Genomic DNA, 21,853 nt, shown 5'->3' on the forward strand with positions numbered 1-21,853 from the left:
CTAAATGTGTGCCTTAAAATTTATATCAATTGTATTGATAACTAAACATGTGTGGACATTTCAATCCCAATAGATCACTTGGATTGTTATTTTGACGTCGTAAATGTCAAAACTCACATATTTTATTTGTAGTGGAATTCACAAATAGTTTTGGGTCGAAATATATATGGGCAGCAACTTTCACCAAGACATATATTTATGTTCCGGACCGTATGACTATTTGGACTATACGCGTATAGTCATGACCATACGGGTGTATACTCACAAGGTCCGACCGTACGCGTATGGTGGGGGTAATTAACAGTATGTAACAGCTTACTTTTAATTCTTCTAAACTCTGCATATGGCATGATCGTTCATTAAAAAGATGCTATCATATAGGTAATTTTATTATTATATTATGATAAAAAGATTAGCTAAATGAAAAATAAGAATTTTCACAAAGTTTATTTTACTTATACTTGTCACATTTTATACCGATGGTCATTACCGATGACCATTGCCGATTTGTTATTACGGGTGAAGTGCGATATGTCGACTTAAATAATTAAATTCCCAACATTTCTTAATGAACTGTTCACAAAAAGTTACTGGAAAGGAGCATGGTTTATTTTAAATGTCTTGTGAATATGGTGTATTGCAGTTATTTTGCGATATTTGGGATTTAGTAAGAGCTTGTTATACCACCGTAGAGATCCGAATGTCCAAAGACCTCGGTATCACTGTACGCATCGATCTGCAAAAAGGCTCGCTTTTCACTCGCAAACAAACTGTGTACCTGAAAAGGATCGTGCACAACCAAGACTTGCAAAAGCAAAAAAGCCATGATACCGTTTGGTAGTAAATGTCACCCAAGCCTACTGAAACGTTTAAAAGTTATTTGAAAAAAAAAACCAAAACTCAATGGTCTAAATACTCATATGGTCCGGCCCCTTGATAACCAAATGAGTATTATACTCATATGGTCCGACCACAGGCGTACGGTCGGACCATATGAGTATAAAAATATAGTCATGGCCATACGCGTATGTCCAAATACTCATATGGTTTGGAACATTTACACAAATCATGCTGACTTCTTTGTGAGATACATTTTGTAACACAGACTTTTATCTGGGAATATGTTGCTTATATTTAAAGACATTATTATGTATATAACGTGAAAGAGACTATTAGTAATTTTCACAGAAAGTTTCAAACTGACATTTAGATCGTTAAAATGAGCAAAAGCATATATAAAATACAAAAAACGTGCAAGTAGTTCCTGCTCAATAACAAACAGATTATACAATGCAATATGAAATGTTTTAGACAAATCTCTTCTTATTTTTACAGTAATATAATTTGACATGCTTTTTCAATTATAATCTCCTAATCATCATTGACGAAGTTTGTATTGAATGCGAGTTATTCTTCCAATGGTACCAAAACATTCCTTTATAATTAGTCTGTCCTCCTTCTACGTGTAACCCATTCAGGTTAGAATGTCCACACCCTTTATACCACCATGCACCCTTGCTGTATATACCACAATTATTATTGTAATTGCTGGCTATCCATGGATCATTGTCCCTGTCTTTGGTAGTAAACGCTTGACCATTTATGTAATCCAGGCTGTCTCCTGATAAGATTATAAAATCAAGACATTAGAAAAAAACATTATTTTTAAACATATTTCCACAAGCCTGTAAAATTGACTTTACTTAAGAATGAAATTGTGATATAGCAAAAAGTAAAATCGCAAAATACTGAACTCGGAGAAAAATTCAAAGCGGAAATGACAAAATCAAAAGCACAAACGAATCAAACGAATGGATAGCAACTGTTATATTCCTTACTTGGAACAGTCATTTTGATGAGTCTCTGGCGTATATATAAAATTTAGTCCTGGTATCTATGATGAGTTTATTTTTCTTATGTAGAAAACGTGGATTAAAACTTTTTATTTAGCTAGCAAAACCCCTCACTAGTATGACAGTCGCATCAAATTCCGTTATATTGACAACGATGCAAATATTGGAACAATATTTCAATAAAAAAACGACCGGATCTATATTATATGACATAAGCATCCCGTTATCGTCGTGAACATGCATACTTGTATTGTAACCGTTAGTTGTGACGTATGAATCTCTCTTTAATAACCACATGTAATATAAACATAAATTCTTTGTTTTATTTCAGGTTCTTGGTTAATAATCTTGAAATTGAGGTTTAGATCATTGGAAAATATGATGTTCTAGGTTTTGATCTTTGTTTTTACTTCATATCTAAGCATGATTAAGCCATGGATTTTTTTTAAAAGCTATTGACTTTGAAAAAGGCAACTGGAAGTGCATTAGTGTTAACCGGAAGTAGTTTTTTTTTACTTATTTAATGTGAAAGTATATAAAATCATATGCTTTGGAATCAGTGCCCAGTAAACTATAAAAAAGGGCAGAAATAACGTTTTTCAAACTGGAAGTAACACCATTGTCCCAAAATCGTTCACAAAAAAAGTGTATAGAAACCATAGATTTTCAAATCAGTAAACAATAATCTATCACTTGACACTCGAAATGACATGTTAAACTCGATTTTATTGTTTTCATATAAAATAAAACGTCTCGGGTTTAAAGTATTGGTTTTGAATTAAAAATAAATTCCTCTTCCGCCACTTTTATTTCTTGCGTGTAACTTTTGTTTCGAAAGATGTTGCTTTGATGTTTGGTATATCGGATAACGCATAGTTGAGCCTTTGAAACTAACCCCGTCTATACTTTTTTGTCTTTTGGGTGCATCTCCTCCTTATCGTAAAAGATTTTGACCAAATCGATACGAACATTCCTTATGAAGGTTATTTCCCGTTCTGAATTTCCCATAACTGATATCTTAATCTCAATGGTCTGTGATAGAGAAAAATGTATTTATTACATTGGTTGCAATGAATTACATTGATTTCCCAGTTGAATAAAAACCGATAATTTCACATGTGAAATAAACGTGGTTATTTCACTCTCTGACGTCATACAATAATAGGCGTTGTCAAGACGTCGATAACATTTTTTCTTTATCTGTTTTGACACTTTTAAAGATATTGATTAAAGAACAAGTGCAGAATGTTTTGCTTCATTGTGATAAAGATATGATTCGTTTGGTCGAAAACAATCCATTGACATCTCATGGGACTTTTTGTCCCTGAAATGATTTAATTTGGGTTAATTGATTATTATTGAATAATTGTACATAATACAGTAATAGAGTCTGATGGTTGACCTATAATCTTGGAAGCAGCGTAAATAAAGTTATCCTGTGAGAGTTGTCAATTATCTCCCTTTTTTCAGGCAAAAACATATAGAAACATTAATTTATGTAATCAGTTCCCTTGTCACCATCTTATGGTGTTTATGTATCTCAACTTGTACGATTCGCTCGTGTATGTAACAATGTTTTAGATTTTAACGAGAGAAATGTATGTATTGCTGAAAAATTATTACAACAGGGTTTTCGATAACACAAACTAGTCAAAACATTTACTAAATTTTATCATCGGTATAAGGACATCATTCGTAAATATAGCTCAACATGCAGACTTCTTATACGTTCAGTTATTTCACATCACATGGAAATATTCTTTATAAAGCACAAAAGTGTCAGTATTCACCTCAGAAACTAACAAAACCTTTGAATAGACTTATTAAGAAGGGATATAATTAGGATACTGTTGTCAAGTCATTAAAGATTGCATATTTTGGCGTTAATATTGAGTCACTGATAAGGTCTTTGCATCGGAACTAAACACATTTATTCTAAAAAAAACAGTTGTTGGCATGACACGGGTTATGTTCTTCTCGTGTATGTTATGATGGTAGGATACTAAACCCCTAACGGGAAGGATTGTGCCTGATGTTCATATGATGAAATCATAATCTTTCAGTCAGTTTAATTGAAGTCTGGAGCTGGCATGTCAGTTAACTGCTAGTAGTCTGTTGTTATTTATGTATTATTGTCATTTTGTTTATTTTCTTTGGTTACATTTTCTGACATCAGACTCGGACTTCTCTTTAACTGAATTTTAATGTGTGTATTGTTATGCGTTTACTTTTCTTCATTGGTTAGAGGTATAGGGGGAGGGTTGAGATCTCACAAACATGTTTAACCCCGCCGCATTTTTTGCGCCTGTCCCAAGTCAGGATCCTCTGGCCTTTGTTAGTCTTGTATTATTTTAATTTTAGTTTCTTGTGTACAATTTGGAAATAAGTATGGCGTTCATTATCACTGAACTAGTACATATTTGTTTAGGGGCCAGCTGAAGGACGCCTCAGTCCGGGTGCGGGAATTTCTCGCTACATTGAAGACCTATGAGTGACCTTCTACTGTTGTTTTTTTCATTTGGTCGAGTTGTTGTCTCTTTGACACATTCCCCATTTCCATTCTCAATTTTATAGTATAAGGAAACTTACACATGTCGCTAAAAATTAAATAGCTTCCCATCCATTATTTTTAAAGTTGATGTGCAAAGACTTTTAATTGTTCTCTGAACAATCGGATTTTAATTTTCCTTAAGATTATCATCTCTGTTCAGTCGAGATTTTTAAATTCAATATTTTCTAAAAGATAAAACGAGTTTTAAAACTTCTATTCATTCAAATCAGTAGTAACAATTGGTCTATTCCATTTCCGTTTTATCGATGGGTCGATAGATTAAGTAAGACAAATGACAACTGAAGCTGACCCCGAAAGAGAGTTGAAAATGAATCGTCAATGCGGTTTAATTTTAAACCTGGAGACAATAACATATATTGTATTTGAGACAAGGAGAAGGAGGTAATGTACGAAAGATGCAATTCGGAATTGTGATAGAACCTTTATCTTGCTTATTAGATAGATTTTAAATTGTTTGTGGTTTTGACTTTTTTCATCACACTTTTTTTCTCACAATATTACTTGTTGATTTAACTGAATTTACGCAAACTCTCAATATGATGTGGAAATTGCCTGAAAACACTGCATGCGTTCACAATTGAAAGTGCAGTGATGCATATTTTGTGATGCTAACGAAATTTACATCGGATTTTTATTTACACCTGAACTCTACTACTTCTTTCAATTTTAGAGCAAATTCCATGTCAAAAAATGAAATTTGTAGTAGATTATACGAATGGTATTTATATCTTCTTTCAGTCATTACATTTATCATTTGTGTCAGGATATTCCTTCAATCTATATTTCTGCACATCTTATAATCTTGAGTGATCACATGGACAAAGTATAACAGCATCACATATGAAATAATTTCGTAGATTCCTTCTGCAAAGTATTTTTTTAAATGTTAAATGTATATTTAAAAAAATATTATTTGACTAAAGTTATTTCGTAGTTGAACATTTTAAAAAAAAAAGAAAAACATTTAAGTGTATTTCTATATTAACATGTGAGAGTATATTCATTAGAACTCAATTACTAGGAGATATATGTTTGAGTGCAGAATATAATTTAGGAGTAGAATCTACTACGAAGAGAAAACAATTGAAAGAAATAACATTAATAGTTAAAACAACGAGTGACCCCTCCCCACCCCCCCCCGCACGTATTATTTAACCTAAGATAAAAACAAAGCAAATACACTGTCCTCTTCACTCTCAAAAAAAATAATAAAACTAAAAAAAATACTTCCATAATTAAATATTTGCAACGCCCAAATGATAAAACAAAGAAAAAAAGAGACGTTATGCGTTTACTTTTCTATATTGGTTAGAGGTATAGAGGGAGGGTTGACATCTCACAAACATGTTTTACCCCGCCGCATGTTTACGCTTGTTCCAAGTCAGGAGCCTCTGGCCTTTGTTAGTCTTGTATTATTTTAATTTTAGTTCTTGTGTACAATTTGGAAATTAGTATGGCGTTCATTATCACTGAACTAGTATATATTTGTTTAGGGGCCAGCCGAAGGACGCCTCCGGGCGCGGAAATTTCTCGCTACATTGAAGACCTGTTGGTGACCTTCTGCTATTGTTTTTTTATTTGGTCGGGTTGTTGTCTCTTTGACACATTCCCCATTTCCATTCTCAATTTTACTTCATAATATGCTCGTTTAATAACTTGTGAATCATTTACTCTTCCATACACCAGAGTAAAGCTCTTTTATGGAACCGTTATTTTAGCGTATAATTGCGTTTTGCCTACAGTCCTGAATAGTCGTGAAATATTAGCCACTGAACATTGGGTGACCACTATGCGTCTATCTTCCAAGCATATGTACTGTTTAATCGTCATTATGAAATCCATAATATATATGTAACACTCAGAAACGTGTCCTTCCCCCCAAACGTGTCCGATTTCCCCAAACGTGTCCGATTTCCCCAAACGTGTCCACATTGACGTCACAGAACTGCAAAACATGTCTAGTTAAAAACATCGCCAAGCAATTCATTTGTATTTAAACGCTTAAACATATCCATTTCTCAACTAACCACCAAACGTGTCTTATTCCCAAAACGTTTCCAAATGAAGCGTTATTTGGTTATTTCTATTTCATTAACGTATACTAATTTTGCCATTTCATTAAAAATATAGATAAGGTACGTTAGTTCTTTTTTAACCCTTTAACATTCAAGGATTTTTACCTCTTCTTCCCGAATAAAGGATATCTGTTTTCAATCAATTGCACATTTCGATAAAAAGCTCACTCAAAGGACAAGTTAGACTCATCTGATAGATAATTGACCAAGGTTTCAGGAAAACTTAGTTTAAGGAAAATAATTCTTACGTTGGTCACCTGATATCTTTTAAAAGTCACGTGACATGCTGAATTAAAGTGACAAAAATGTACTATTCAAACGGAAAAGCGGTTTTACAGACATTTAGTGACAAAAATAGAACATAGTTTTAGTGTTAAATTAATGCATGAAGTCTTTCTGAAACGTTATCGGTGAAAACTTTATACAGAAAGATGCAGAACCTGTCTGATTGGTAGAAATGTCAAGATTCGAAACACCGAAAAATAGTGGATTTTTTGAGAATTTTTGTCAAAGTCAAATAAATGGCCCAAGTTTATGTTAAGGATGTACTATTCATAACTGCTTACAGAATGAGCCTTTAGGAAAGAATTTTGAGTAAATATTGAATAAAAATCTGGTATTATTGAGTGCCCAGGCTAAGAATATAACAAAAACAGAGAGAGGGGAGAAAAGGGGGGGGGGGTAAATTTTTCTTTTTGATGTAATCATGTATTTCAGTTGTCTTAATTGAAATTGAAAGCATTTAATATAGGAATTTATTTTTTCATCATCCGGCAGTGAGGTTTAAACACGCGATCATCCGGGTGTAAGACTGTGCATCTTTCCACTGAGCCACAGAAACCATTGGAAAACTAACGAAATTTAAGCATATAAGTCACCTTCTCTGTAAGACTAGAAATTAGTTTTCGGAGAACATAATCCAACTTCTTTTTCTTTAAAGCTAGTTTTTGAAAATTATTATTTTTTCAAGCAAATTTGTAAGAAAGTTATTCAGAAATGTTCGTTTTTTCGTCTATATGTCACTATTTCTATATCTTAGCGATACGATATCCAACACCCTCATAACCAGACACTAAAGAAATAAAGATTTGTTATTGCTATTCCGACTTGGCTAACAATTTTTAACACATTTTAGATGTTCTCATCTCTTTTGCTATAAAAACTAACAAAACAAAACATGAAAATTCCGTGTAATATGAGTTTGTTTCAGTGTTGATACTCTATGATTGTATGATTGTATGTGTATGGGTTTTACTTACAGTGTTGATAGTATTCTTGTAAATGATCACGGCACAGTTATCAAAATTGTCATTTTAAAACAAAAGACAGCAACTTGTGACATTCTGTGAAAATATTCTATTTAAAAATAAAAATAAAACAGTTTTCCCCCAAAATATTCTTGTCAATATAGGGCAAATTGACATAATGCATTGCATTTTGTTGGTTTCAGACACCAAAAATCAAGTTGGTGGTATTCTGATCATTAAATTGAGCCCACAACCACATACAGGGCCGTAGGAAGGTTATGTCAAGAGTGGGTGCGAAGGGGGTGGGTGTGGGAGGGGCACTCCCCTCCTACAGCTTAAATTTTTTTTTTAAATGGGTACGCCAATTTCAGGGTTTTAAGTGTTTTCAGACCGTTAAATACATGATTATCCATACTCTTCCAGTAAGCTTTTAAACGGTTAATAGGCTGATATTTAATTGAAGAAAACGTATACACCATTGATCGCACTGAAGGTACTTTTTATTTAAACATATTAAATCAATATCTAACAGTGGTACCTTTCAAAGTTCACAATACATTTTCATACATATGATCAAACAATGCACTCATCACTTTTGTTCCGTAATTATTTCGGATAAAATATAGTATACTATTCTTATATACAAATAAACCTACTGGCATTTTATCATGATCTATTTGGAGATTTTAAAGACAACATGGCTTCATATGTCTTTCAAGTTTACCTAAATTATGCACACATAATGTGACGAATTCCAGGAATGACGTACGTGTATCTTACTACAATATTACAATATGATGGATTATAAAAAGGCACTGGCTACGGTTACATGGAAATGTAACAATAATAAAAATATTATTGTTACATTAGCGTCTAATTGTCGGAATGCAAAGCTGGGTAAGGAACCGATTAATTCTGTATGTAACAATAATTATTGAGGCTACGGTTACATTGAGTTATTGTTACATGAAAAACAGCAATGTACGCACGCTAGATTAATTAAACTTAAATCTTCTTTAGTTTTATTGCTTAATTCTTTCATCTAAATAATACTGGTAATAATGATAAATAATAAATATTTATATTGAACAAATGGTGTGTAAATAGTTTTACGTATGAATGGTTTTGGTATTCTTCAAGATACTTACTACACAAGATAAAGAGTGCCCAAAAGACGAAAAATATAGTTCAATGGTTTCACTTTTTAAGTATCTAACTGCTCACATACTCGTATTACTGTCATTAGGTTTTGGGTGAAAAATTAAAAACTTGGGATGCGTTTGACACGAAACTGAAACAATACCAAGACACAAACTTCACACAGCTAAACAATCGCAGTTTAAAAAAAAATATATACATCAAAAGCAAAGTTTGCTAACTGAACTTAAATACTGGGAACTTCTGTATACATATATCCATGGAGAACGAAAGTTCGTTCATTTAAGATGTGTAGGACTAAAACATGCTTTAAAAACCACTTACTGGATGTAGAAACTGTTCAATATTGTAAATAAAAAAATAACGAAATTGTATTTATAATTGAATGTATTGTAAATATAAAATGAATGTCTTTAAACTTTTATTATTTAATACATATTACTAGCGACATCGTACATTGCTGTCTTTCATGAAACAATAACGCTATGTAACCGTAGCCTCAATAGTTATTGTTACATTCGTAATTAATCGGTTTCTTAACCAACGTTGCATTCCGGCAATAAGTCTCCAATGTAACAATAATATTTTTTATTATTATTACATTTCCATGTAATCGTAGCCAGTGCCTTATAAAAAACAAGCAGCTTAATAAGCATCTATCCAAATCCTTAAAAAAACATAGTTGATTCTCTCTGAAAATTTCTCAATTTAAGATTTTGTCCTTTGTTGGATATATGATCAGCTGGGCCATTCTAATCCTACAAATCTCATTTTAACAACCTCTTCGGTCGCCTTTATATGCGCCTGTCCCAAGTCATGACTATTTTGGTCATTGGCGAATCATTTAATTTTTATAAGTTTTGGGAGAGGAATACCAACGATACAAGAAGCGTTTTTGATAAGAATTTGTGAAAAAATGCTGTGCTTTAAGGTTAAGGCTTAGCTTTTAGGGTTTAACTGTTATTGTTTTATTTGAAATACAGAGCTGTAAGTAAGAAGTTCCTGTTCTTTTAAGAAGTAGTTTACGTTGCCAGTTCTAAACAAACTTTTTTGTGTTGCATAGATTGCAAATATGAGTTGGCAGATTTGCAGATTTTATAGATTATAAAATTGGGAATGAAAATGGGGAATTTGTCAAGGAAACAACAACCATAGAACAAACAACAGTAGAAGGCCACCCATAGGTCTTCAATGCAGCGATTGCCCAAATATATATGAGTCAGTAATAATGGACGTCATACTAAAGATGAGCTCTCAAACTGTAGCATAGGTGTCCTGTTCTGAGACAGAAAGATCACGATCACCCGTCAGCGTAAAAGGATGACTGCTCATCCGTGCCTGGAAATTCTTCTGATATTTTTTTTTTTTTTTTTTTTGGAAAAAGAGGGGGTGCTACCGCACCCCACGCACCTCCCCTTCCGACGGCCTTGACATATGTACGTCAAAAATTGTCAACGATACCAAACTTCATGCAAACTACTCTTCCACAAATTTAGCTTATCGGTCAGATTGGAACGTAAAAGGGTTAAACCGGCCGAAAAAACTGTAAAAGTGGGGGTGTCATTTCGGCTGTGTCGTATGTAAATTGTAAGCAAAAATGTTTAGTTTAATTGTACAGTTAACGGGTCAAAGTGTCCCTTTCTCTGCACATTAAAATGTGTATGTTCTTTCTAAATATCGTGAAACACCGGTTACTGGACAATCAACAGTCTAAAGTAAATTCATACAGTACAAATGTAAAAAAATAAAATCTTGTAACCTATGTTCTCGCTAAATATGCATGAAATACTGGCAACTGGGCAATACGCAATCAACAGTCTAAAGTTAATTCAAACAGTATAGAGCAGTAAAATCATTAAAACATGTATGTTCTCTCCAAATATGCATGAAATACTTGCAACTGGAAATATACCATCAACAGTCTAAAGTTAATTTATACAGCAAATGTAAAACCATTTCGCTATAAATATGCATAGAGTACTTGCAAAAGGACAATACGCTTTCAACAGTCTAGAAAATTGAATTGATACAGTACACATTAAATTTGCAATTACGGTAATCACTAATAACCGGCGTTGATCACATAACATTCATATAAATAAAAAGAATCTATAAAACCAATTTATGAACTATTTGGCACTGGACGTTATATCTCTTGCTCGCGTGTCTTTAGTGATGTTGGAACCTAAAATTTATGAAAAAAATGGATAACCATTTTATGATTTGATGAGTTTTTGAAATACACACAAATTCAGATGGAGAACTAATAACAAAAGTGAAAACAAAAATGCTTCTTAACGCCAGCCATGCAATATTCGGATAAATAGGAAAAGCATTATCAGAGTTTATAAGTACAAAATAATTTACAAAGTTACTGATTAATTCAACTCTATAATTGTTTGTAGGTTCGATCTAAATGAGTATGAAATACTTGCAACTGAACAATCAAAATTTGATTGAATTTGGAATTATGATATTCATTAAAAACCTACATTTAATTAACTAATGAAAGCTAATAAATGAAAACTTTGTCACCTGTGTTCCCATCATAGAATAGCCGTAAACGTTATCAGCGATTTTATTTAGGAGATACATGTATTAACGCTAAAAGACGTGAGACGTCCTGGCGTTAAATATTGGACACGTTTTGGCGAATAGCAATTATCGGACACGTTTTGGGGAGTATTATACATTTCGGACATGTTTAGGGAGAAAAGACACGTTTGGGGGAATCGGTAAATTAACACAACGATCTACATGTATATATGTAGTTAATCTATATTTAAAGCTCGAGGGCAGATTTGGGTGTGTGGCGCACCAGTGTACCTCTATTCAACAAACACATTCATAGAATCCATTTCAAGAACGTTTTCTTAATCTATCATATACAATTTAGTCAGATAGAGAGAGAGAGAGAGAGAGAGAGAGAGAGAGAGAGAGAGAGAGAGAGAGAGAGAGAGTTTAATTTTCCAAAACACAGAGGCTTTTAACTTCCAGGGGGTTATGATGGTTTCCTTAACAAATATTCTGATTCCCAATTTGACAAAAAAAACAACATATTTAGGTCAAAAAGATTACAAACAAAAACATTCTGAATCAAGATCTTCCGTTTACCGTTTATAGCCTGGACTCAGTCACACAAAAACATAACTCCCTCCCCCTTTTGAAGTTAAATGGTTGCACCCATAAATTGTTTGTTTTTCATCTTTTTAATCATTTAATGCTTGTTTAATAATTTAAAATTTGTAACGTTCATATTCAACTGAATTTGCAATTATAGTTATAGTTTCACATTTGTTGCATGCGATCACAAGTCTCGTATTACCTTTTTCACATTTGACATAACATTGATAGAAAAAAAAACTCGATCACAAAATCTGTTTTTCCTAGATTTATTTAACACTACTTTTTTAAAACATTGTAGCATCCTTGTTTTGCAAATCTCGTTGATCCACATTGACAATTTGCTGACGAAAATTAAAATAAAATGTGAATCTTGTCGTTATATCTGATTTAGATTAACGTACTTCAATAATGCCATTTACATATAATCCTAAAGTAACGTATCGGACGTAAGTGTATTAATTTGACAATATTTTTCTTTATTTTCTTATTTTAAAAACGTGTTTTATTTGCGATGGGCTTACTTTTAAAAGATAAAATTGATTTAGAAAAGAATGCTGTATTACCGGACGACGGACGAAACAAAGAGTCTAAATTGTATTGTGGAAATTTAATACGTGCTCCCTTTTCGTTCTTCCGTACCTTTAGTTGAAATGTAAGCAAGCTCCAGAACACGACTTGTGGGTTCAACTGAGTTTACGTGAACTCCCAATGTGATGTTATATGTAATCTTAGATTTTAAGGTACCCATAAATACTAACAACAGTCTTACATCTTCGACATTTTATAGTTTACTCTTAACTTGAATAATGTACCTATTTCGTACATATGTATTCGAGTACCTCGACATTGGTCAGGGGTGCAAGACACGTTACGCCAGTTCATAATGAAATCATGTTTTAAAAGGCTTTTAATTACGGAAGCTTCTTTTTATCCAGTTTCATCAGTAACCAGTTAAACCAATACTAGAATGAGTGTGCAAATTGCGAAAAAATACCTTACACCTGATTGTTAAAGTCGAACATCTCTTTAATGCGGGGTTCACACATTGCCGATTATTGCTCCCGTTTGAGATCAGACAGCAATACGACACGAAAAGTGTAAAAGTCGGATTAGTATCCTCAATTATCTGGAATGTCCTATCATTGTCTGGACGCAGTCGTTTCAGTTCGTAACAGATTATTACGGGTCGGGAAGGGTCCGAATAGTTCGGCAAAGCACCCCGACAGTTAGGTGCGTCCCGTAACATTCGGGACAACTCAGCCGATTTTGTCTAGTCGGATTACAATCGTGGCTATGTCGTGACAGATTCTGCTGTATCGGATCGAATTCCGAACAATGTCTTGTGTATTCTGGACGGTGTCTTGTGGAACGGGAATGATCTGGAGTAATTTTTCATAGTTGTTTTTCTGCCGATTGAGTCCAGATTGCATCCAGATCTTGTCGATTTCGAACCGTTTTTTGCCGAAACCATTCCGAAACAGTCCCGTTATTAATACGAAATTAATCAATGATACCAACGTCAGAGTCCCGACAATTACAGAATACAATACGACTGAGACCAGACAAAGCCGTTTGCAATGCGATAGAGCGGACCGTGATAGGATTACGTTCCGACAGTACCTGATCATCCCGAATATGCCGACAGTTTTCTAACGGATATCTTCCGTCAGCGTCGGTTCACTGTCTGGTCTCCGTCTGATCTCTGTCGGATTACGTTCGGTAGAGTCGGAACGAAGTCGTGACATACTCGGTCGAATTTTACCTGGTGAAAAATACAAATCGGGTTAGAAGCGGATTCAGAACGGGATTATCGGGACTAATTCGCTTAGAAACGGTTGAATATCGTCGCTTCCTGAACACTCTCTGATTGTTGTCGTGATCAAATTATTTTTTTTACAATTTTGATTTAAGTTTGAATTTCCATCCACGATTCACAGGATCTTGATAAGACTTTTGATAAATTTTAATCGGGTATGGTCCTGTCGAGGACGGTAGTAAAAATCGTGAATGTGTGACCCCAGCTTTACGAAACAATAAGTTCACAATTTAAAATCCAAATGAAGTTCTCTTCTTCCGATTTGAGCATTTCATGTTAGATTGACGATTGCAGGAAAGTATACGTATATGTACATTTGCAGTTCTACAATCGGTCGGTAGCTTACGTTTTGTCATTGTACAAAGTCCTGCTTTCTTTTGCTGTTAGTGAATGTTATTCCATTTACAATCATTACTAAATATGACACCTAGGTGTTTATGCGCACTAACTGGTTTCAATGTAGCACCACCAAAATCAAAAGTAATATCACTGTAAATATTTTTCAAACTGAATATCATAATATCAGTTTTATTAGGATTAAACTCCACAAGCCATTTTTCTGACCAATTACTTAAATAATCAAGATTGAATTTTTCAAAGTGGATTCATCAGGTGCAGTATGACCTATTGAAGTATCATCTGCAAAAAGCCTTCCGAATCCAGACATACCATCAGCTATATCATTTATGTATATTAAAACATCAAGGGTCCTAATACTGACCCCTGAGGCACACCAGCGTTAAGTTTTCCAGTGTTTGATAAAGAATCTTTTATGACAACTCTCTGAGATCGTCCAGACAAGTAACTTTTCAACTAACATAGCAAGTCTCCTTTTATAACATATTTTTCAAGTTTATGTAATAAACCCTTAATCCAAACAGCATCAAATGCTTTGCTTATATCAGCAAATGTAATGCTTGTTAAAAGCTTTTCATTTAGTGCACTCAAAATTTTGTTAAACAATTCTATCAACTGATGCGAACTTGTGTATCCTGGAATAAATCCGGATTGATATTTGTATAATAATTTATTTCCATGTAAATGGTTAAAAATATTTTTAAAAACAATCTTAATACGTGTTTTAATGTGTTCTATTAAGATTTCTTGTCCCAGCCACTTTTAAAAAAAAATGTTTTTGATCTTTACAAGTAATTTTTTGTGCAGTCAGTTATGTTTATATCGCTTGCAATCATTGAGCATGAATGTTGAATAGGGCGTCTAGGGAAATGCCAGAAATCCATAGCTTATTAGTCCCTCTAAAAATATTATGTTTCTTTGCTTAAAAAATGTTAACATAAGTTGTATATACTCATTCTTGTTACTATTGCAATATATATGGAGATTGTGGAAAAAAAACATGTAAATATGTCCACTACAAAACTGTCACCTACGAAACAAGTATTGGAGATTTTGATTTCTTTCAATTCTATTGGTGCAAAACAAATAGCAAGGGTTAGTTTCATGTAATTTTCAGTATGTGATCATCATAGTATAGGGTTGATGTCAACTACGAAACTTTTTGTCCACTACGATCCAAACGGTTTTGTCCACTCGACACTCATGAAAATGTCCACTACGTAACATAAGTTGAATATAATCATTCTTGTTACTATTGCAATATGGAGATTGTGGGAAAAAACCATGTAAATATGTCCACTACAAAACGGTCACCTACGAAATAAGTATTGGAGATTTTTTTATGTTTTTCAATTCTATTCGTGCAAAACAAATAACAAGGGTTAGTTTCATGTAATTTTCAGTATGTTATCAACATAGTATAGGGTTGATGTCAACTACGAAACTTTTTGTGGTTGATTTGATTGGTATCAACATTCATTAGATATTTCGATGCTGACACGAAACCTTTATAAATGAAATATGAAATGTGATCAACCACAAGTATTTAGATAGTAAACTCATCTAGTCTTGCCCTTTTCAGGTTAAAATTTACCGTTTATAATTGTTAAGACTATTAGTGTAAAGGCATTTGTAAAATGGTGTATCAGAAAATGATTAAAATCAATAAAATTCGTATTATCCTTTTCACGGGAAGGAATTGGAAGTTCCATATGCTTTGTAGCGATGCAAGCAAGTGACTAGTCTTACTTTTGCAAGACCAGAAGAAAACAAAATAGCAGCTGGAGGTAAACAACTGGCAATCTTACTACACAATAAGATAAAACATAATAGTAACAATTTACATCTGCCTGCATCAGTAACAAAGAACACCGTCGTTAAGGCTTTTCCCGGTATAACTTAACGTAGACCAATACCAGGTTTAGAAGGCGTTGTCGCAAGAAATTAATTAAGGTAACACATTCATGGAACTTTCAAGCTTCAGTTCAAATATGAATCATTCTCTTTCATTTAAGCCAAGACAACTTTCACGAAAACTTTCCTGGTTCAAAGAGTGTTAACAAGTTTCAAACTATCGACATTGAGGAAGTGGATGCACGGTGGATGTAAATTAATTATACACGGTGCATCTGCCTTCAAAGAAGCCAAAGACATACAGTCGAAAAATTTCCGTGTTAAATGAGTGATGAAAAATTTCAGCAAACCAGATGTAGATGCATGGCATATGGTGCCGTTTGCTTACACTTTACAAATTAATATTATTAATTACCAGACCAAATTTAAAACTATTCGCTTTCATAGAGGTCAAGAAGAGTTTGACTAAAATTGTCCTTGTGTAATGTGTTTTAAAATTCATGTTATCGGCTTACAGGCTGCATCGTAGATGTTTAATTTCCTCCCCTCAACATTATCAAGCTGCTGACCAAATATGAAATCATTTCCCATATATCGTCCATTAAATCTTATTTTTACAAAGGCATTTTGCTTCTCAAACTTGTCTCCCCTAGCATACCCGATGGCTAATACTAAAGAAAAAGGGACTTTAACACTGACAGCAGTGTCCTATGTCAATATTACTTACCACAGAAATAAAACACTTATTTGTCAGAAAACATAATATGTCTATAAGTTCATCATTTTATTAGCAGTAATTGTGGTGTGTTGTCAGATAAGTAGTATGAAAGCACAAGGCAATGCTATTTTCGAATCCGAAACTGTAAATCATTAACGAATTACATTCAATACGATGTTTATCATCCGGGTCATTCATGAGATTTTTTTATATCATGATTTATTTTCATTGCGTATTTGTTTTGATAAATTCAAACTCACCAGCATTCCCACTGTAACCAGCAACAGTAAGTTTATAGTTCGTAGAAGCATCACCAACAGAAAATGTGGAGTATGTTGCATAAGCTTTGTTACCATTAAAGTCGGAGATGTCTACTCGTAGTTCGTACTTTCCTTGCTTAGTCAGACTATGTATATGTTCGTTACCTAGTAAGAATACCAAGTGTGATGTATAGAATTTCTCGCATCATACATGATATATATATTTTTGAACTGATATCCTCACCTTCGGTTTAATGAAATACATTGGTTTGTATGTTTACTGAGTCATAATTTTGATAAACAAATTCTTTTTTATATCAAATTAAAAAAAATATCCAATAGTGCTTTATTGTGGCCTGCCTGTGGCTAAAGTATCTCAAATGAACTAGCAATTATATGTTTTCTTGTCAGTGTCGTCAATTGTAGGTGCAGTCGGTGATTAAATTTTCAAATCCGTTCAAAAAAAATATCAGTGAGACTCACCGTTTTGTTTGAAATTTTCTTACTTTTTGTTTAATTTAATGTTTATTTATTTAATGGTTATTTTTTTTTTTCTCATTTCTTTCATTTTTTTTTACCTAAACAATTTTACTCAACTTACACATAAGCTTATTCATAACCAAAGGCGACATTAAATGCCGATTTTCTGTATTGAAAAGTGTTTGGGTTAATTGTTTTTGGCGATAATTTTGTCAATCGTTCAAGTTTTTTTTCTGATTTTAATCAAATAACGAACTCCGGTATTTTTTTCTATTTTTCTGTGTATTAAATCATCGACAAAACGTGAATTAAAAAAATATATTGTGATTTAAAGATGAAACTCATAAAATTATGTTTTAAGCATACATCCTGCGTTCTGCAGTTTATTTCCCAAAAGATATACGATATGTTTTATTCCAATTTGAATTTTTCGTATTGTAATATCAGACATAAATTTGTTTAATATTAAATACATAATAACATTTTTTATCAACAAATTCATTAATATTTATTTATATGTTACACAATAATTATAGCATGTAATTAACTGATTACTATCTTATTTCTAAATTTCAACAGGATAAGTCATACTTAGTTATAAAATTTAGATATCTACCTAACCAAAATTCCTTTTCCAAATCTCCAAATCCATTTTTATAGGCTTCCCAACCTCTGTAAAAGTCTGTCTTCCCGTTTAATCTTCTCTGAAACACCTGACAAAACATTGTGTTTAAACAGTAAACTACTTTGTATACAAAAATTCATGTCGAGACTATCTGCGTATCGAAAAAATTATCAGAATTATGCAACTGTAAATGAATTCATCATATATACAAGGTTTAAAATTCTTACGCCAGATATGTGTTCCGGCTACAAAAGACTCAATAGTTACGTTCAGATCGTAACTGTAAAATACCAAAAAAAGTAGGAAAATGGAGAGCATTGTGTCCTAATATTTCAAAATGTTTGAGCAAAAAACAGCTTAGGTAACATTTTCATTGCGTACACATCCTTAGTCATTCGAAAAGTTAATTTAATTATGAATATAACAATGACAATTCATGTCTACATAGAAGTAACGAATTCTGGTATAGTGAAACCCCCGGAGAGCAAAACTTCATCAGAAGTGGCAATGACCAAGTGGTTGTGAATAAACATTTCTTATGCAGAAAAAATACTAAAATCCGATTGGTTAATTACCCCGGGATAAATAACAATTTGCCAAATATTTTTTTTTTGCAAAATAAAGGAGAAAAAAATGTCACAAAAAAAATTAATAAAAAAAAAAAAAATTTAAGACAAAATTAAAAAGAAATGATTACAAATATTAAAATAATTTTCGCACAACGGTGTAAAATTCTGTACACCCCTAATAACTATTATTATCATAGATACCAGGAGTTATAGTATGTACGTCAAACGTTCGTTTTGTCTACAAAAGACTAATCAGCGAATAAAAAAAAATACTTAAGAAAATGAAGATTCGAATATACCATATGTTATAATTAGAATGGCGTGAAATGATTATTTCTTTAAACTTGTTAAGTGTCAACAAGGAAAAAGGAGTGTATCACGGCATTAAAACCGCTTAAGGAAAATATGATAAATAAAACTGAGTATTTCAGAGATCAAAGAGGGACGAAAGATACCAAAGGGACAGTCAAACTCATAAATCTAAAACAAACTGACAACGCCATGGCTAAAAATGAAAAAGACAAACAGAAAAACAATAGTACACATGACACAACATAGAAAACTAAAGAATAAACAACACGAACCCCACCAAAAACTAGGGATGATCTCAGGTGCTCCGGAAGGGTAAGCAGATCCTGCTCCACATGCGGCTCCCTTCGTGTTTCTTATGTGATTACAAATCCGGTAAATAGTCTAATTCGGTAGGTCAAATTCATGAAAGGGAAGGGGATTGTAGTTACGACGTGAGGAACATATCCGATATCATTTGTGAAATGGTTATTCCATAACGGTCAACCAACTCGTGATGGCGTCCGTAAAATTTACGAAGGGATGATTTCAACTTCACCATTTGGAACTCTTGATTTAATAGCTTCCTTGTGAGCAGTAACCCTCTATCAAGAAAATCATGATAGGAAATGCAAGCACGGGAATATCGTATCAATTGAGAGATATATACCCCGTATGCAGGTGCTGCTGGAATGTTGCTACTTAGAAATGGAAAGTTCACAATTGGAAAGCTGAAATCATCTCTTTTGTCGTAAAGTTTTGTCTTCAACCGACCCTCATTGTCAATTTCTAGATGTAAGTCAAGATATGAAGCTGACTTAACTGTATCTGTAGTATCCTTTATCTCCAATTCGATGGGATAGATGCGTTCCACATAGTCACCAAATTTTGAATTGTTTAGTGAAAGAACGTCATCTATATAGCGGAAAGTAGAGTTAAAGGATATTGCTAACTTCTTATCTTTCTTCCTAAGAAGTTCCTGCATGAAGTCAGCCTCATAATAATAAAGAAACAAGTCAGCAAGTAGAGGGGCACAGTTTGTTCCCATTGGGATGCCGACAGTCTGTTGAAAAACACGCCCTCCGAACGTAACAAATATGTTGTCAATCAAGAAATCAAGCATCTTGATAATATCGGTTTCAGAGAATTTTTTGTTTGAATCAGAGTGATTCTTTACAAAGTAGGATTTATCCCTCCCTAAGACAAGATACTTGTATCTACGTTGGCCATTCTTTTTTATGAAGCAAAGTAATACCAACTCTTTTAATTTGTCTTTAAGTTTGGAATGTGGAATACTTGTGTAAAGAGTAGAGAAGTCAAATGTTTTAATACTGTTACAAGATGAAAGAGAGTTAGATTGTATGTACTCTAAAAGATCTTTGGAATTTTTAAGTATCCACATCTGATTCACGCCACCTCTAGAATAGGCAGTTTCACAATAACTTTGAAGCCCGTCTTTGATTGCTGATTAAATGGATGTTAATAATTTAGAAAGAGGTTTTGTGGAGCACTTGGAAGACCCAGCAATATACCGCTGTTTGTAAGGACACTTATGTAGTTTAGGTATCCAATACAGTGATGGAAGATCCAGTTCTTCATCTTTGGTTGAAATACCAAAGGAACAAAGAACAGACCTATGATTATCCAGGATTTCCTCTTTGGTAAGTGTCGTGAGGGTATATGTTGAGTTTCCAAGTGAATTGTCTATACCTAATTCGTTTATCAAGCAATTAATGTAATGACTTTTACAGACAAAAACGATGTTATTTGGGGCTTTGTCTGCGGGGACAACAACATATTTATCATGGAGGTCGGATAGGTGTTTAGCAACATTTGGGTCTTTAAAAATTGACGTAGCATGGGCATTGATGGACCGATTCAGTTTCTTAATTCTGATTTGTATTAAGGACCTCACTGCCTTCAAAGTGTGATATGGTTGATAAACTTTAAAAAAAAAATACCACAAAGTACCATATATATATATATATGTAGAGAGAGAGAGATTTAGAAATTTCTGTTGAAAAAAGGAATAGAGAGAGGCAAAGTTCTGTCCCGGAATAATATTGAGTTTACAAGGAGGTTCCAGACTCTTCAAATTCATTTTTCTTTTTGATATTTTTGTAGTTATTGCAACTGATTGCAACGAAATCTTAAACAACGATTTATCATCATTTAACTACTTTAAAATACTTTTAATTTAATTTGATTAAACGGTCGATTTATATCAATTACCGTCCATCCGCCTTTGTCGATTTTAAAGTCACAGTAGACCTTAAATCCTTCAGAATCCTTTGGAGATATTGTGTAAATTCCATTTTCTCTTTTTGTTTTGAAATCACTGCAATCCATCGGTTTTCCTGGAAATAAAGAAAAATCAATAATCAAACTGAAGTTATTTTCCTCTTTCACATGATAATCAACTATAGATATAGGACGATGTGGTGTGAGTGCCAATGAGACAACTCTCCATCCAAATAACAATTTATAATAGTAAGCTATTATAGGTTAAAGTACGGCCTTCAACACGCAGCCTTGTCACACACCGAACAACAAGCTAGGAAACGGGAAAACCAACGGTCTCATCTATATAAAAAAAAAAGAGAAACGAGAAACACGTATATATCACATAAACAAACGACAACTACTGTACATCAGATTCCTGACTTAGGACAGGTGCAAACATTTGCAGCGGGATTAAACGTTTTAATGGATCCAAACCTTCTCCCTTTTCCTGAAACAATAGCATAACATTACAACATAGAAAAACATACGATAAAATATCAATTGGCAAACTTAACTCAATCAAAAAACGTATGATTACACAATGAACGAATACATTTGATTTGCGATATCTG

General features: G+C 33.2%; 1 protein-coding gene across 1 annotated transcript in view; it reads right to left on the reverse strand.

Moving 5' to 3' along the window:
- Positions 1–373: 373 nt before the first annotated feature.
- The window catches only part of LOC143075387 (uncharacterized), a 33,807-nt gene continuing 12,327 nt past the window's right edge, over positions 374–21,853 (reverse strand). Inside the window, exons 2-5 of the mRNA XM_076250776.1 lie at positions 21,231–21,355; positions 18,133–18,229; positions 17,037–17,201; positions 374–1,621 (exon numbers count right to left, since the gene is read on the reverse strand). Coding sequence (XP_076106891.1) covers positions 1,362–1,621; positions 17,037–17,201; positions 18,133–18,229; positions 21,231–21,355 — 647 coding nt within the window. The 3' untranslated portion in view covers positions 374–1,361. The remainder of the gene's footprint in view (positions 1,622–17,036; positions 17,202–18,132; positions 18,230–21,230; positions 21,356–21,853) is intronic.

This window comes from Mytilus galloprovincialis, chromosome 5 (assembly GCF_965363235.1).
Source record: "Mytilus galloprovincialis chromosome 5, xbMytGall1.hap1.1, whole genome shotgun sequence".
NCBI lineage: Eukaryota > Metazoa > Mollusca > Bivalvia > Mytilida > Mytilidae > Mytilus > Mytilus galloprovincialis.